Source organism: Falco biarmicus, chromosome 6, assembly GCF_023638135.1.
Source record: "Falco biarmicus isolate bFalBia1 chromosome 6, bFalBia1.pri, whole genome shotgun sequence".
NCBI classification, from domain to species: domain Eukaryota; kingdom Metazoa; phylum Chordata; class Aves; order Falconiformes; family Falconidae; genus Falco; species Falco biarmicus.
The window spans coordinates 20,914,627-20,932,404 of NC_079293.1; the positions used below are offsets into that span (position 1 = coordinate 20,914,627).

A 17,778-nucleotide genomic window follows, 5' to 3' on the forward strand; every position below is an offset into this window, starting at 1 on the left:
ATAGCCAGGGCAGCTGATCCAAGCTAGGCAGAGAGATATTCCACAGCATAGAGCATCATGCTCAGTATGTAAGCTGGGGGAAGAAGAAAGAAGCGGGGGTGCATTCAGAGTGATGACGTTTGTCTTCCCAAGTAAACATTACACGTGATGCAGCCCTGCTTCCCTGGGGATGGCTGAACACCTGCCTGCTGGTAGGAAGCAGTGAATGAATTCCTTGTTTTGCTTTGCTTGACTGTGTGGCGTTTGCTTTACTTATTAAATTGTTCTTATCTCAGCCTTTGAGTTTTACATCCCTTTCCGATTCTCCTCCCCGTCCCTCTGGGTGAGAGATGAGTGAGCAAGCAGCTGCGTGGTACTTAGTTACCAGCTGGGGTTAAACCAGGACACAAGGTAGATGAAACTATATACAGTATCCTTTTGGAAAAGTACAAACAGGAAAGACACGTGTCTTTCACAGGCATGCTAAAGTCTTTTTCTTTACAGGTAAAATAGTGAAAGACTGGTCATGTGACTGGATGAATAGTAGATTACATGTCTAAGAGATATGCTTTCAGAGAGACTGCAAGGTTTTAACATATTCTGGAAATAAGATACTCAAATCAGAGGTGATACTTTCTCCTCCCACGTGTTATGGTTCTCAGTAGCAATGGATTATATTTCGTAGCAGTGGATAAAGGGGAGATCTGACAGGATTGAAACAGAGGAAGATAAAGTTCTCTGCCAGGGATTCACTTTGGCATCTTTTCATCTGTTTTCAGTCTGAATGATAACAAATGTTTCAGCTAAAAAAGTCTTAAAATCCAATTTTTAGGTAAATTAGGCAGGTAAAGGTTTTAAGCGTATTAACATGTAAAAGTATATACATACATTTATAAATGCACTAAAGTCCCTGGTGTCCCTGAACAACTAAAGGTAATAAATGGTTTCACTAATTTGAAAAAATTGTTCCTTTTTTCTCATCTGGAAAATTAAAATCAGACAGGCTTGTTTTACAGGGAATTGGATGTGTTGTGTTATGACAGCATGTCATGCAACCACCATCTGTTAAAAAACACTTGACAATTCATTTGGGAAAGTAGAAGCTAAAACCTGGTCCATGTTTAACACGGCCTGTAGACATCCAGGAAGATGTGCCAAGTTCCAGACATATGATACCTGTTCTCTTTCAAGAGACAGAGTTTCTCTTGGTAAACTACAGCCTGAATCACCCTTCCCTAATATTGGTGTGAGAGTGTGTTGGCAGCAAAAGGCAGCGGCTGAGAAGAAAATTTTCCAAAGGTCATCATCCATCTGGGGAGATCACTTCATTCTGTGGTATGAGTAAGGTCTCAGTCAACATTGATTGCTGTCCCCAAAAAAATACTTACACATTTTGTATTTATGTTTGTAAAAGGAAGCAGCTTCACTGAAGTGTGTTTGTCCTTAAAACGTGACAGTAAAGGCAGTGTTCCCCACCTGGTGTTACTATTGTTGCCATAAGGTTCAAGTAGAGTAAACTTGTTATGTTGAATAAACATCAGGCATATTGCTTATTTTTGTATTTTGATGATCCAGTAGTCAAAATTGAACTTCACCTCCACTAACATAGCTACATTTCCGTGCTAAAAGCAGTAAATATTTGATTGTTTTTTTCCTGAATAAAAAAGGAAGAAATGTTAGTTGGAAGATTATTTACTTTAAGGAACATCAGTGTACAAGCAGGCTGCTTTTCTAGCAAGATCAGGTTTTGAGTATAAAAGCATTTCAATGCTGATACTTCCCAAGAAACTACAAAATTAAATTCTCAGAATAAAATACATTTATTAGCTACTATAGGCTTGTTCTGAAAGCCTTTATTCAAACACACAAAAATCTTTATCAATCTAAGTAATATTAGTGAATTAGCAGGATTATGCTTTTGTTCTGGAGTGTTTTCAAGATGGTGAATTCCACATGCTATACTTTTGTCCAGCTGAGCTGGATTTTTACTCATGCTTTTTTTTTTTTTCATTTATCAGAAAATAAACTTTTAAGTAAAACACCATATTTTTCATTGTGTCTCCAAAAATATTTCTGACATTATCATAACCTTTCTTTACCTAGTTTAAAGAAAGATTTCTGGGACAAAGACAACACAATGCAATAAATATTGTTACTCATTTCCATTACTATATTTTAAAAACATTCTATATGGGAAATTAAAGAAAAAGCAATGTAGGCAAATGCTGAAATATACTTTCATTGTTGCAGTTTCCCTCCTTTAAGAAAAAAAACTATGCTTAAGTTAAACATTTTGGTCCTTACTAGTGCTTTGTCTTAGTTATATTTTTGTAGTGCTGTAATGCGAGTTTTTCATTTATTTAAATCTTCTTATGTAAAACTTCAAATTTCTATATAAATTAATTGTTCCTGATGCTGCAAAAACAGGCATAAAGATTTACAGCTGTTAACATCTGAGTGTGTGTATCCTGCTTGTCACCACATTTTTTACAACTGTATTCAATTTGAAAGCATATTACTGTCTGTGAAAACCATTCTCTTTTTAGGTCTAATCTCTCCTTGCCTTTCAGCTGCAATGCTGTCATCTGTAATCCACTCAGGCCTGTGTAATTTACTTTTTTGCAGCTAAAATATTCCAATTAACTACTAAAATATTCCAATTAACTTCTTTTTTTATATTATTTAGAAAAAAATATTCTACCCTGACCTTAAGGGTTTCCCAATAATCTTTTAGGGTTAAAAATGTGATCCACAGGTTTCTACTAGCTCTATTCTTTTGTGGAGGAAACAGAAAGGCAGGAGGCATGTAACTATGCATGGACACACATGTGTGTTATGTGCAGGATGGAAAGCACATGTGTGTTCAGGTTTTCTGTATATTCCAAGTGTTGTGCTCTGTTACTTTATGTCTTTTTTGATGATTTATAACTTTTTAATTCCACATAGTCCTTAAATGCCTGTTTTACAAATGAAGGAGAAAACAAGTGAAATCTGAATGTACAAATCGTTTTGAATTTTGAAAGGACTATAAATTTATGTATTTGTAGACCTGGTATTATTTAAATATCTGACAGTCTTGAGTGGGAAGGTATGGAGGACAAAAGAACAGAAGAGTATAGGGTACTTTTGCTTTCTATTCCCACATGAAAGCCCAAAATAGAGATTTCATGCCTCATTTACATGAATACAAATTCATTTCCTTACAAATGCATTGTTCTGTGGGGGGTTTCTGTATATTTTTGAGTCAAATGTTATAATTGTAAAAATATTTATGTATTGCATTTAGGCTTGGCTTTTGTCTATTTCAAGTATTATCATGGACAGAAGTTTAAATAAGATTTTGTTTTCTTATACTACCTTATTCTTACAATGGTGTGTTGTGAATATTTCAGAAGGTGACTTCACAAAATGTTGTTTTCCTTGTCTGAGCAAAGCTGTGGATCCTAGTATATCCATAAAAATGTGACTGCCCGTGGGAAATAAATTACTGATTTTCCCACAGAAGTAAAACATGGGGTTTTTATCATAACCAAGTAAATTAACCAATACACCCAAGAAACCAATTATACGGGGCTTCTTTTTGGTAATAATTTGTACTGTTTCAAGAAAAATAATACGAATATGCATGTGGTCAAATTCAGGCCACGGAAGTTAATGCATGGGAAAAGTTAAGAGTCATCTTTACATGTCTAAATTTATTTTTTCCTTTTCCTTACAGTGACCCAAGGTGGAGATGCAATTGCATCTGACACATGTCCTGATCCTGGAATTCCTGAAAATGGGAAAAGGGTGGGCTCTGACTTCAGGTAGGCAGATTTAGTTTTCTATATGACCAAGAGGAAGGTATTTCCTGTTACATGTATACAGAGGGTGCACCTAGAGATATCTATAATTTCCCTGGTTTTATATGTGTTGTCTTCATAAAAATAGCTCCATTCCATTGCATAATTTGAATTGTTCTTACTTGTGTCTTTTTTAAATGAATGCATTTTAAATAGGAGTTTTAGAGCATAATAATCTTGTCTGTGTAGGAAAGGCAGAACTCTCCTGGACAAGATAGAAGAAGAAGCAGAGAGAATTCTCTCTTTTCCCAGCTATATAAAAGTTGTTAAAAACCTTGGGAAACATGGTAAATTCAGTGTCTGGGGCTGTTGAATGCCATCTAATTGCTTTTTTTTTTGTTTTCACCTTTTGTTATATTCATTAAAAAAAAAGATGAGGTCAAACGAGCCCCTGTGGAGAAAGGAGGAAGATTGCATTTTCCCTGCTGGGGAAAAAAAAGCAGAGACTTCAAGGTGTGGCAGGAAAGAGGGTCAAAGGAAGGAGATGGAAGCTTCCAGCTCATGCAGAGATTTATAAATTTTTCAGCAGGGAATGGACAGCCAGACCCAAGAGTAAATGGAAAGGAAAACTTCATAAGAATTAGAAGGAATTGTGCAAAGTTTTCTGCAAATCCAGAAAGCAAATTAATCAAACCAGGCTCCTGAATCAAGGCACTTCCAAGCTAGGGCATAACTGATGGGGAAATAATTTAAAAATCTAATCTATTTCTGACTGACCTATTCTTTTTCGATTTTTCTCTATCCTCAAAGAAACCTGAGAACTCGTAAACAACTCCAACATTAACAGAATAAGTTATATGCAAAGTCATGATTTCATTAGCAACAGCAGTTAAATGTTTTTTTAAAAAATAATTAAGAGAAATAAGCTTTTAAATAAATGGTATAGACAGACAAGCTGTCCAGAAGATGTTTGCTATTATCCTGTTCTATATATTCTGATTCAACATGGCAAGTACAGCTGCTGCAAGTGAAATTGTGTGATACGAAAATACAGTATGCACTTGCTGTCCAATGGTCTGCTGTTTTAGGAAAACAAATGTAATTTTATCTAGGTGTTTATTAGTTATTGATGTATTGAGGAGAGAAACATCAGTTGGTAGAAGACTAGGTAAAAATGGCATAATAAATTATAACTCTTTCTTAAGATGTATTACGGTGTATGTGTACATTCATCCGAGGAATATCTGTATATTTCCACTGTTATTCTGGAGAGTATTTTACTTTACTGTTTGTGCAGATATGCCTTATTTTCCCTCCTCCACTTGAGTCTCTCCTCATAGATGTAAAGAGTGCAGACCATACCTCTTCTGAATTCCTCCAAGTCAAATACTTAAGTTGAAAGAGTTAAGGGCAGCATCTAGGATCACTCTGTTATTAGTGGAGAGAGAAAAGCATCTCTGGAAAGAGTTAACCCCTTAGCCTAAACGTTTAATGGAAAATAGCAGGAATTCACACCTGAAGGGGCCTTTCCATTAAGTATAAATATGAGAGTAAGCTCAGCAGATCAGGATGGTGATGGAGCCTGAGTGCATAATATGTAAGAAGAAGCTGAGAGTTCTGGGTCTGCTCAGCCTTAAGAGAATCTGAAGGACCTTGTTGCTGTCTACAGCTACCAAACAGGAGAATGTGAAGAAAAGAAAGCCAGACTCTTCTCAGAGGTGGACAGTGAAAGGACTAGAGACAATGGACATTAGGTGGGACATGGCAAATTACTACTAGATTCAGGAATAAAAAACACCCAAAAAAATTGTTACTATGAGGATGGTCGAACACTGGAGCTAGTTTCCAAGAGAATTTGTGGTGTCTCCACCCACGGGGGACATTCAGAGCTCACCTGAACATGGCCCTGGGCCCCCTGTTCCAACTGGACTTGCTTGGAGTGCAGCATTGGACTAGATGATGTCATCTTCTGACCTGATTTATTCTGTTAATTTTTGAATCTCATACAGATTTTATGTGCACATGATACACTGTGGGCCAAGTAGACCCATCTAGTTATGGTCCAAGTCAGTGGCATACGAACAATTCTGAAGAAACAACAGCAGATCTAAAGGCACTGGTAGACTGGAAGAGCATATGGGAGATAATTGCTTCTTTTGCCCTGTAGACTCTAGTCTATAATTTGAAAGAGAAAGGGAACTAAAATAATTTTGTTGAAACAGGTCCAAAGATCCAAAATATGTGAGCCCCAGCATTGGAAAGCCCAACAATAAAATTCCCAGAAGTGCATGAAAACATCCAGAAGAGGAAAAGCCCAAAAGAACCTGAAAGCTCAAAGTGTATTTTAAGATAGCTGAGGGAATCTTATGGCAAGGAACCTTGCAAAACATAGATAACTATATTTTTAACTCCGTCTTTTATGAATGACTGTGGGTTACAGGTATCTTAAATGCCTGGAGCTTACTTAAAAGTAATGCTTACTCAATTGACAGAGCAAAGAAATTCCCTCCTTCCTTTACCCATTCAGACTCTGATAATGTTTTCATTTCAACTAATGTATCTTACTGTTCATGGGTATAAATGAATGCATAAGTTGTTAATAAATAGCAGAAGCAACATCATATAAGATATGATAAATAAAACATGTTAATATACTTTGATAATATATTTTTCTGTGCATGTTTTTGGCCTCCAATTGTGAATATTATTTGAGAGAAATGATAAAATTTTATTTTCCTCCTAAACCTTATTTGTTATCTGAAAACTGATTATTCAACAGCAACTGGTTTTCATGTACTATAAATTTATTTTTATATCTATTTAAAAAGTATCTTAACTATCTTGAAGTTAGCTATCTATATCTAGCTTGACATTTCAATAGAGAATTTGTTTGGAATTTAGCTTTTCTTTCTCTGAAATGGGAAATCAAGCTCTTCCATAAAAGAGAAAATACTTGGTGTAACTTGTATTTCTCCAATGTGAAAATACTGTGGGGAGTAAAAGAAAGGCAACATTTTGGTTTTTTGGTTTGTTTTTGTTTTTGTTTTTGTTTTTGTTTTTCTAAGTGGCAAGTATAGACACCAGAAGGAGCTATTGTTCTTGTCAAGAGAATGACAACTGTGAATATTAATATGAACTAAAACATGAGAAAATGCACATTACTCAAAATCTTTTCCAGTCTAGTGAAAGACATGTGAGTGGAATTGATGGAAAGGCAGAGGGTTTATTTTCAAGACAGTGTGAGACCCAACTGATTCAGTGATGACAGGTTCTTTGAGAAGGATTTCATCATTTTCAGCATAATAATGACATTAATTCTAATATCATAAAGCAAATAAAAAGGTATTGAAATCTTAACCTTTTCATTCTGTCCTCCTGCCACATTTTTACTCTGTTCAGTTCAGAAATTAGGGGAGGGGAAGTTCAGTGATTTCAAAATAATCCAGTGGATATTTGGATTAATTTTGAGGGAGAAATGGCAACTCAGACTTTGCTAGATGAATAAAAACATAATCAATAAGTTTTGGGATCAGTACCACATTTTATTTTTGTGAGATTTCAAAAGAGTAGATTGTTTAAATGAAATCTAGAATGGAATCAAACAGTAACATTTCAGCTCTACTTAAATATTATATGGTATGTGTGATACTGTGAAAAAAGAATAATTTTCCACAACTCTAATGACACTTGTAAAAAAATTTAAATATTCAAAACAGCTTTTTAAAATTAAATGAACTTTCTTATGCTTAGCGTTTCTTACAGAATCTTTTTCTTTTTATAAAATGGCTTCTTTCAGTCAAGCTCTAGCCTTTGTGAAAGCACGAAGTTTGCTTTGATACAGTTCAAACTGAAAATAGAAAGGGAAAAAAGAGGAAACTTATTTCTTCACCCTGTTTAAAGTTTACATTGAGATCTGAGAAAACCAAAACACTTCAAGTGCCCACAGATTTTCTTAGTGACTAGGGAGGTAAAGATATGAAAAAAAAAAGAACGTAAAAACACTCCTTGTTAAAAATCGGAAATAAACTGAAGTAACCATTTCCTTTGAAATTACAGAAAAAACAAGTTAAGATATGATTTTGTGAGGATGCCCCCTTTTAATGGAAAAATTACAAGAAGAATGAATAGAAGGACTCAGCAATTTGAACATTGCTCAGAGCAAAAGGAGTTTTATTGTAGACTATGGCCCAGGTGTGTCCCCTCACCTAATATGTTTAATTAGATAGATCTGATTCTCTGGAAACATGAAATAATACTCTAGTGACACAGCTCATGTAAAATTTCTCAGTGTGCACCGTTCCCTTAAACACCAAAAGATAGACGGTTTGATTAAATATCTGCAATGTATGTATTACATTGCAACTATATATATATATACACACACATTTCATTATTAACCCGTTGCATACAAAACATTTAATTTCCTTCACAAATATTATACTGTTGTAGTCCATACCTCCATTCAGCAGTGTTTAGAACTTTTCAATACTTATTTCCTTTTTTTTGGTAAGCCTTGACAGAATTGAAATTACATTAAAATTATTTTCTTGGAAGTATTGGTTGTCAGACTCATGGCATATGCCTGATTTTTCACAAAAGGTGCTTTGGAAAGGATGGATCTTAACTGATATTAAAGCAGACTTAGCATGCATTGTAGCCACAGATAAATCACATCCAGAACTATCTCAGTCATTCTAGTAGAACCTATGACTGCTCTTCTGTAGCCTGAAATTAATTTAGAATTCTTGAAATTACTTTCAAAAGATTTTACTTGTCAATGCCTGTAGCTGGCATTCAGGTTTCTCTCCACCTCGAGTTCTAGCACTATGGAGCTTTTGAGTATGCTCTGTTCCTCCCTTACTCTTTAATTTGACATTTTTGCTAGGTTTTTTTTATTTTATTTTAATAAGTCGTAGTCAGAATGTTTATTTTTTATCATTTAGTTTGTGATCAAACATTTCAAAAGATTATATCCACTGTGTAAAATATATGAACTTCACATTATTAGTACTTAGCTACAAGATATTTCAAGAGGTTTTGAAAACAATGCAATAAACTGTATAAAATAATAAACAAATTGAGTCATCATAAGTATAATGTGTAACATTTTATGTAGCCATTAATATGATTTTTAATATATATAATTTAATATATATAATAAAACCCAGTCTAGACATGAAATCCTTCACTTACTACATCAGACATCAGAATATTTGTATTGTCCTGGGTTTTTTTTCCCTTCTTTCTTTCCTGCGGGGGAATAAAAAGATATATTAATTTATAAATTGCAATTGAAGACATCCAATAATTGCATATTTAATTTTACTTCAAATATTGTATGTGCACAGTTTTATAATTCTTCTTACATGTCTTGATAGTAGCAAACTTCAGGGAAATATTGTAGCTTTTATGTTGGTTCACACATCATTATACTTTTGGGGAAAGTCTTTATCCAATGTGATTTTAAAATACTTCAGTTCTCAATTCACATTTATCACAATTAGGTAACTAGTTGGTTTTTTTCCTGTTTCCATAGAACAAATTTTCAGAGCTCATAACTTTAGAAAATATGAGAAAATGAATTTAAAAAATAATTGTTTAGAGAATTAAAATGTCAGAATAATTAATCATAATATTTTTCATTACCAATAAGAGAAACTAATTGTTTATTAATTTCAGGTATGTGTTTGGAAACATTCTTGGTTTATTTTTCTGAGGGTTTTAAGAACATTCTGAAGCATAGTAGATTATGATAAATATGAAATAAATACAATTTTAGGAGATTATAATACTATTTAAAGATTTTGTGCATTCCCCATGAACTACTGAAGGAAAAGGACAATATTTTCCATACCTTCATGATTTTTGACATTTAACAGCTCAAGAACCAAGTGCTGAGAAAAGTAGTTTTTAAAGCTTTCCTAGATTTCAGAGAATCACAGAACGGTCAGGTTGGGAAAGGACTTCTGGAGCTCATCTAGACCAATCCCCTGCTAAAACAGGTTTGCTTAGGACAGGCTGCACAGAGTCACATCCAGGTGGGTTTTGAATGTCTCCAGAGAAGACTCCACAGCCTCTCTGGGCAGCCTGTGCCAGTGCTATGTCACCCTCAAAATAAGTAAGCTCTTCCTCATATTCAGGTGGAACTTCTTGTGTTGCAGTTTGTGCCCATTACCCCTTGTCCTTTTGCTGGGCACCACTGAAAAAAGGCTGGCCCAGTCCTCTTGACACTTGCCCTTAAGATACTTTTAGACATTGGTAAGATTCCCTCTCAGTCTTCTCTGAGATAAAGAGGCCCAACTCTCTCAGCCTTCCCTCATAAGGGAAATGGTCCAGTCCCATTATCATCTGCATAGCCTTTTGGAGCACCACAGACAAACTTTAAAATTTAAAAAAAAAGAAAAAAAGGAAAAGGAGCCCATTAAAGTTCTGTCAAAGAACTATAGAAGTACATCATAGTAATGATAAACAGTTTAGTTTTTCTTTGTGAGATCTTTTGAGAAACTAACAGAATACCTTAAGAGTAATAGAAGTTCTTGAAGCATAGGAATGAGCTGGACATTAGTGAATTGAGATGATTTGCTGTTCTCCATAGGGTAATTTTAACCACTGAGCTTTCTGACTAATCTGAGAAATCTGCTTTGTACCAATGACTTAGTTTACAACATGGAATTATCAGATACAGATTTAAAAATGCAAGAAAGCTACCAACAAAACTGGTTGATTTTGATGGGGAAAAAAGAACATTACAAATAATAAATGGAAGCAGATATGTAAATACAATTTAGAAAAGCTCTCTTTGAGATACGCTGCAACAATATACATATTTTTAATTCTTATAAAATATTAGTCAGCATTGTTCAGAAAGAAATTATTTATAAAAAAAAAATCATTAATCGTTCCAATGAGACACATTTCAAAGTTAAAAGTGTAACAGTCAAATTTCAATCCTATTAAGAGTTATCATCCAGCGTAATTTTTAAGAGAAAATTTCAACAAAGTCAGGAATATTTAATGAATTAATACAATCTACTGAAATAAAGATCTTCTGGATGTACATATTGACAAATTACCATATCTACCTGCTTATTCTCTCATTTAAGAGAATATGGAGAGGATGAAATTATTCATGAACTAAGTTTTGTTGCATGAATCAATGTTGATTATATAATTTCATAAAAAGATGTATCTGTCTATGCATTCACTGAAGTCATAGTTTAAGTGATAAAACTCAGTATCACAATTGCTTCATCTTTCTGGCCTTACTTCTTTAGAAGGTGGGCAAACTCAATAGGAGACCTGTTCCCTATAGTATAAGTTGGTTTTTTATGAATATAGTAATGATGGACTAGATTTCCCCAGTTTAATTTCTTTAATTAAACCTAGAGATGTTGTCATTTAAGTGACATTTACATTTTTGGGGGGGATGTTGATATTTAAAATACATTTAAATTCTTTCCTTCTTCCTCTTGTTTTTCTCCTAGGGTGGGTGCAAATATACAGTTTTCCTGTGAAGATAATTATGTGCTGCAAGGTTCTAAGAGCATCACTTGTCAGAGAGTGACAGACACCTTGGCTGCCTGGAGTGACCACAGGCCAATTTGCAGAGGTAGGTGCTATTCTTTGGAAATTTTCCTGACTTTTGGAAGGGTAATTTATAATTTCTGCTTAGAAGTGTAATGAAATAATGTTCAGAATAAAACAAAAACCACCCATATATATTATATATGTATGTATGTGTATTAGGGAGCTAATTTCCTTTTAATAGTTTTCATTTCACTTCATCTTATTTTTGTCATGTTAAACAGATTTAAAGTAGAACTATTTAATTAGGTTTAGGTTAAACTTTTCTAATTAAATTCCTAAATAGGAGGTCCTGAAAATCACATTGAGTTCCTGTTGGTCCCAGAGATTTACATAGTCCTCATTCTTCGATAAATTCCCTTCTGTTTCACCTATTTCCTAAACCTTACAAATAACCCTAACTTTCTGATTTCTTTTCTAAATCTTTTCTCATTATGGTCTGAACCAATGAGTAAGTTCCTCCCCCTGCTTTTCACAAGAAGAGGGGAAGTTGGCTTTTTGTTTGTTTGCATGTTTTCCATTGCAGTCTACTGCCTGTAATAAAAAAAAATAAAAATTAAAAAAATAATTACCAAAAAGCACAGAAAAACAAGTAAATTTTTTCAAAGTACTCCAGAACTAAGTACAGAACTTTTCCTTTATCTCAGTAGGAAAATTAATTTGGGTTGCACATTTAGATTGTACGTGTTAATGAAAGTCTTAACCCTAGAAATGTGTTTGCTTTATGTCCTTCTACGAGACATTTTAGCCTGTAGAGGCACAGGAAAACCACCACCATTAATTACAAAAAGCAACAAAAAAATTATTCATGCAAATTATTTTATATAATTTTTTTGTAATTTTGAGGTAGATCACAGAGGTCTTGTACTCACAAAATCTTATGATGAATGCCAGTTGCCTGGGCAGCAAATGATAGATTGTGGAAATAAGGATTTACAATGTCTAGACCTAAACTTTTGCTTGTTCAAGAAAGAACTGAAGCATAATCTCATTTACCTAAAACTCACATACATATATAAAAAGTTTTAGCTACCTAGTTATTTCATAATACCAAAAGAAAAATATGTTTTCCTGTTGCCACAATAGATTTTTCAACTTGTATAATTACATATGTGATATACTTTTCAATTATGTGTTCTTCATTAAAGAATGTAAACAATTGTGGTATGTTGACCACAGCCACCAGCTAAACATCCACCCAGCCACTCACTCACTCACCCCCAGTGAGATGGGGGAGAGAACTGGCAGAGCAAAAGCTGAAAACTCATGGGTAGATGTTAAAGCAGTTTAACAATGTACATGCAACCAAAGCAAAATAAGGATTTTATTCATTGCTTCCTATTACTGGGCCTTTTTTTAGATATTTAGCCATTTCCTGGAAAGCAGGGCCTCAGCAAAAATGATGGTTGCTTGGGAAAATGACCATGACTGTGTTGGCTTCCTCCTCCATTCCCTAAGCTGTTATCGCTGACCATGTTGTCATATGGTACAGGATATCCCTTTGATCAGTAGGCATCAGCTGTCCTAGCTGTGTCCCCTCCCAACTTCTTGTGCACCCACAGCCTACTTGCTGTTGAGATCATGTGAGAAATAGAGAAGGCCTTCATGTTGTGCAAGCACAGCTCAGCAATAGCCAAAACACTGCCGTTATCAACACTATTATAATTACAAATCTAAACCTCAGCTCCACACAAGCTTCTATGAAGAAAATTAACTCCATTCCAGTCAGACCTAATAAAAAAGATCTACAAAGACAACTCCTGGATGAATTATTACAAGCTGTATGCAACATGGGTAATATTACATAGGCATATCTATGTAAGACTGGACAATATAAAACATAGTAAAAAGAAATAAAAGTCGTATCTCCTACTCTTTCCAGAGCAGCAAACCAACTATGAATCGTAAGTGTCTCAAACTCAGTGTCTCTTGAACTCAGTGTATTTAAATGAAAAATCTAAATATACCCTCTCAATATTTGGTTTCACACTACTACAGAATAACATGTCCACACAACTCCATTCTTGTTTGTTGGGGTGTTTTTTTAATCTCTTGAATTTATTCCTGTTTGATAATACATTGCAGAAATGAGCTGAGGTAATCTATGAATGGTAAAAGTAATACTCATCAGAAAGGGGCTATTTGCTGCTGAATTATATGTGTTATTCCTAGTATTTGCTGTTCCTTCAAATTTATTATCTGCAAATGTCTCTATTATGCTTTACTCCCTCCAGTAAACTAACAAAATAGGATAAATTAGTCCTATACTTCCATTACAATTTCATTTTTAAAAACAAGTTACATTACTTGAACATTCTTCCAAAACTGGAGCTAATTTTTCACAGCAGTCAGGGGTCAAGGGCTCAAGTCAGCCAGTCTCTATAGATGATTTTTTTTTTTTTTCCTAAACGCAGATTAACATTGTTTAGGCTGAATGGTGTATAGTCCTGGTTCAGCATTACAATGTTGCATGAGATGAATGCTTGTGGATGGTGGGAAGTGAAAGACTTGAGTTTTATTTGTAGTCTATATTATTTCCGATCCCGTTATTGACCTTCAAGATGCCAGTATTTGCGGTGTCCATACCAAGCATTTAATAATAAAATAGACAATACAAAGAAATGTTTATCACACTTTCTAAATGAAGATCAACTTAAAGTGGAAGAGGTGATAAACTACATGCAACTAGTATAGGCTTAATGACTTCAAGCCTATGAAACTTTTCTTTCTAATTATATTTCTGCTGGTATAAAAAGCTAAGACACCACAAAAGTTCAAGTTTAGGTTAAGGATATACTGTTACATAAACATTGTGATACATGTGTTTTTTCTCCTCAGCTATGGAGGAATCATGGAGGAGAGCACATACTGGCCTTTCTTACATTCATACAAGGAAGGCTTCCTCCATCCACTTGAGGGCAGTAAACTTCTCTCTAAACAGAATATTGACATGATGTTTCTGATAAATTAATTTACATAAAGAATAAAGTAATGTAAATGTTGGGCTGATTAACTGAAAAGTGCTGTTTTCCTTCCGCTTTAGGTAATTTTTCAGGATTTTCTTGCCTGACTCAACTCTATCCAGCTGAAACCAGGACACTTCTTCAAAGCAGATTGTTATAGATTATATTAGCAATAGTACTTTCACAGCAAGTTGTTATTAATCCTATGGCAATTTTATAATGTTTATTATCAAAAGAGCAACCAATCAAAAGCAATCTGATTTGTTTTGTCGTTTTAGCTAGAACATGTGGTTCTAATTTACGTGGACCAAGTGGGATTATTACATCACCAAATTATCCAGTTCAGTATGAAGACAACGCACACTGTGTGTGGGTCATTACAACAACTGATCCAGAAAAGGTATGCTTTTCTGTTTGTCTCAGTTCAAACTGTAGGATTTTGGATTTAGGATTATTACATACATATTTGTACAAGTGCATGAACACATGCAAGTGTGTATGCTCATTTAAATACAAATATGACCACAGTAGAGATGTTAAGAAAATACATTGGGCACTAGAAAAAAAACCCATAGATTAGTAATATCTGTGAAAATGTCCATTCAGAGTAATAGTTCTCAATTAATTTTCCAAGTTATAAGTACATTTTCCAATGAAATAGATAAAATAATATTCAAAATCACACATTACTAAATGAGTTGATACTGGATTTCTCAAGTTGTATCTTCACACTTCAGCATTGTTGAGTCTTAGCGTAAAAACCTAACAAACTTTGTGTGATGTTGTTAGGTGTTTTCAATCTCCTGTTTTCCAGTAATGATTCTAAATACATAACTATGAATAATTAATCATAAAAAGTAGTCATAATGAAGTATTCTTATTACACTGCAGTGTACTGAGATGTATTTTTACTTGTGTTTCTGTAAAATCAATTTATTTCCTCAATAAAGGGCAGAAACCTTCCTACCTCTAGGGAAAAAAAAAATAAGCAAAGAAATCTTTCACTTATATTTTACTTTTCTCTAGCAAAATACTGAATAAATGAGTTACAATAACTTGAAGAATGTACAATGTGTATGTACTTTTGTAATTATAAAACACATATCTCCTATGCAGGTTTTTGGAAGTCTGTACTCCTGACAACTTTAATATAGTTAGGAAAAAAATGTTTAACTTTATCTCACCATGGTTCCTTTATTCAGAACTGCTCTATTAATTTTATTTTATTTTTTAATTTTCTCCCTTTACTTTTCAAGAATTTGAATTAAGCATTGTTTTTGCATATTTATAATAAAATGATGATAACAATCTCCTTGCTGATGCAAGAAAGTTTAACCATAATCCTACATAAATTGGTACTGACTGTGCAGTGTATTATTAAACTGTACAGTGCATGTTCTATATGGTGGTTCAGACTTGTGAAAAACACTAAACCTCCATCTGCTACAATAACATGGAAGTTCTGTTCATTCTATACGTTACATCTTTCTCAATGGCTTTAGGATTTTAGTAGTGCAAAGCTTAATGACATTGTTGTAGATTAATTTACCACTTTGTTCACTGGACTCAAAAAGGCACTCAAATACTACTTTTGCGGCAGGTTGATAGTACATCAGTCACAAGAGTACACTGAAGGAGTTACACACCCAGACAGATCAATTCTTTTGTTTTGTTCAAAATGAAGGGGTATGAGTACAAGGCTTGGAGCTTTCAGCCAGAAAAAGGTTCACATTATTACAGCCAGCTGGGTGGAAGGTAAAGAGGTACACTGACAGATATATTGATAATCACAGTGTAAGAAAAAGAGGTGGAGCTTTACGTCTTTCAGTGCTGTACAGGATGGGCAATAGGGAATTGTCTTTTTATTAATCTTGGATTTTTCTTGCAGCGCAACAAAAGAAGATTAGTTTCTTAACTGCATGTATTATGGAAAGATGGGTATTTGCTTTAGGATCTTGATGGTTGTGAATGTGAAGTTTTAAAATAAAACATGTTTAAGGTTTACAGTATCCTCAAGTTGCTTTCACATACAGTCTGCATCATCTTTATCAGTATGTGTGAATACAAATCTGATATTGGAACTTCTATCCCCAAATAACTGAATCTAGAGTTAACACATATACTTTGGCATAATAAAAGGCATGAAGGAAAATGCTTTTTCTTTACAGACTATCTGGCTGGAATGGAACCTTTTTCCTACTTCTTTCTAATGAAAAATATTTTGCTAGCATTTTTAAACCTGTGAACTTTAAAAAATCAATTATAAAAATAATTTTCAGGTTTCCCCCCCAAAAGGGAATTTATTTTAAGATGTGCTGAAAGTTGTGCTTTTTTCATCCCTCACTCTTGTTGGAGTTATGATTGACAGAACTCTTGAGTATTGAACTGTGTATTGAAGGTCTGTTTTCAAGATTAGGTTGAGAAGCCTGCTCTTTTGCCTGTCAGATTTGAAAACATTTATTGTAATGCTTAGAGTCCATGTTTCATTTTCTTTTCCAAGAAGGTAGACAGTTCGTGACATGTTGTTACTGTGTATCTAAATTAGTTTTGACTTACTGTAGCAGTGAATTTGTGTCAATTTCATCAGCTTAGTTTACGCATAGCATTTTACCAGAAAAAGATGTTTCCTCTTAACATAACATTCAGTGAACTTTAAACAAGATAATCTAGTTAAAGTGGCCTTGCACAAAGCATGGAACATAATGGTCTGGAATATTTTAAAGTATAAATGGGGAAAAAAAAAAAAAAAAAGATTGATAACATTTTCCAAATATTGCATTCTGATGCTGTTGGGGGGAGATTTTTAATGTCAATTCAAAATGAAAACAAATTTCATTTCTTCAACAAATTCATTTGGGGACAGTAGTATAATTCCATTTTTAACCAACAATATCAAGATCATTGTTAGTTTATTAACCAACCATGTCAAGATTGTTTATTTACCTTTTTCTGAACAACACAAAAACCTAGATTAATCTTGGTTCTTCTCCTGTTCAGAGGTATTTGCATTAAAGTTCCTTTTATTTTTAAGAATTGATTTTCTTCCCTTAACATTTAGTTGTTTCCTCTGGGTCCCACTATTGTAGCTTCTGATCAGCATCCTACCAAGTTAATTATTAGACTTTTAGTACTTGCAAATACAACTTTATGGTCCTCCTCTGACACTTTGTCAAGTACATGCTGTAATTCTTGGTAACTCTACATTGTTTTAGTTGTTCTGTTATGCAGTTTCACAACTTTTAGAGTCAGTTACTTTGATTGTTCTTCTGAGATCTTACTGATCTATTGTCTTTATCTCTTTCTTGCTGTTGGTATAAACTTTTCAGTATGTTCTAAGCATGCATCTATCCCTTGCTGTTTCAATTCTTTCTCCAGGCTGTGTTTTTCTTCATAACACTTACTGCTTTGGATTTCCTGCTGCTTTTGCTATTTTATGGCAACATTACTGGATGCAAAAGTTTCAGTTTTCA

General features: G+C 34.0%; 1 protein-coding gene across 1 annotated transcript in view; it reads left to right on the top strand.

Annotated features, from left to right (window-relative positions):
* Positions 1-17,778, top strand: part of CSMD1 (CUB and Sushi multiple domains 1) — a 1,210,323-nt gene that overhangs the window by 787,445 nt on the left and 405,100 nt on the right. Inside the window, exons 8-10 of the mRNA XM_056344568.1 lie at positions 3,698-3,785; positions 11,246-11,370; positions 14,587-14,708. Coding sequence (XP_056200543.1) covers positions 3,698-3,785; positions 11,246-11,370; positions 14,587-14,708 — 335 coding nt within the window. The remainder of the gene's footprint in view (positions 1-3,697; positions 3,786-11,245; positions 11,371-14,586; positions 14,709-17,778) is intronic.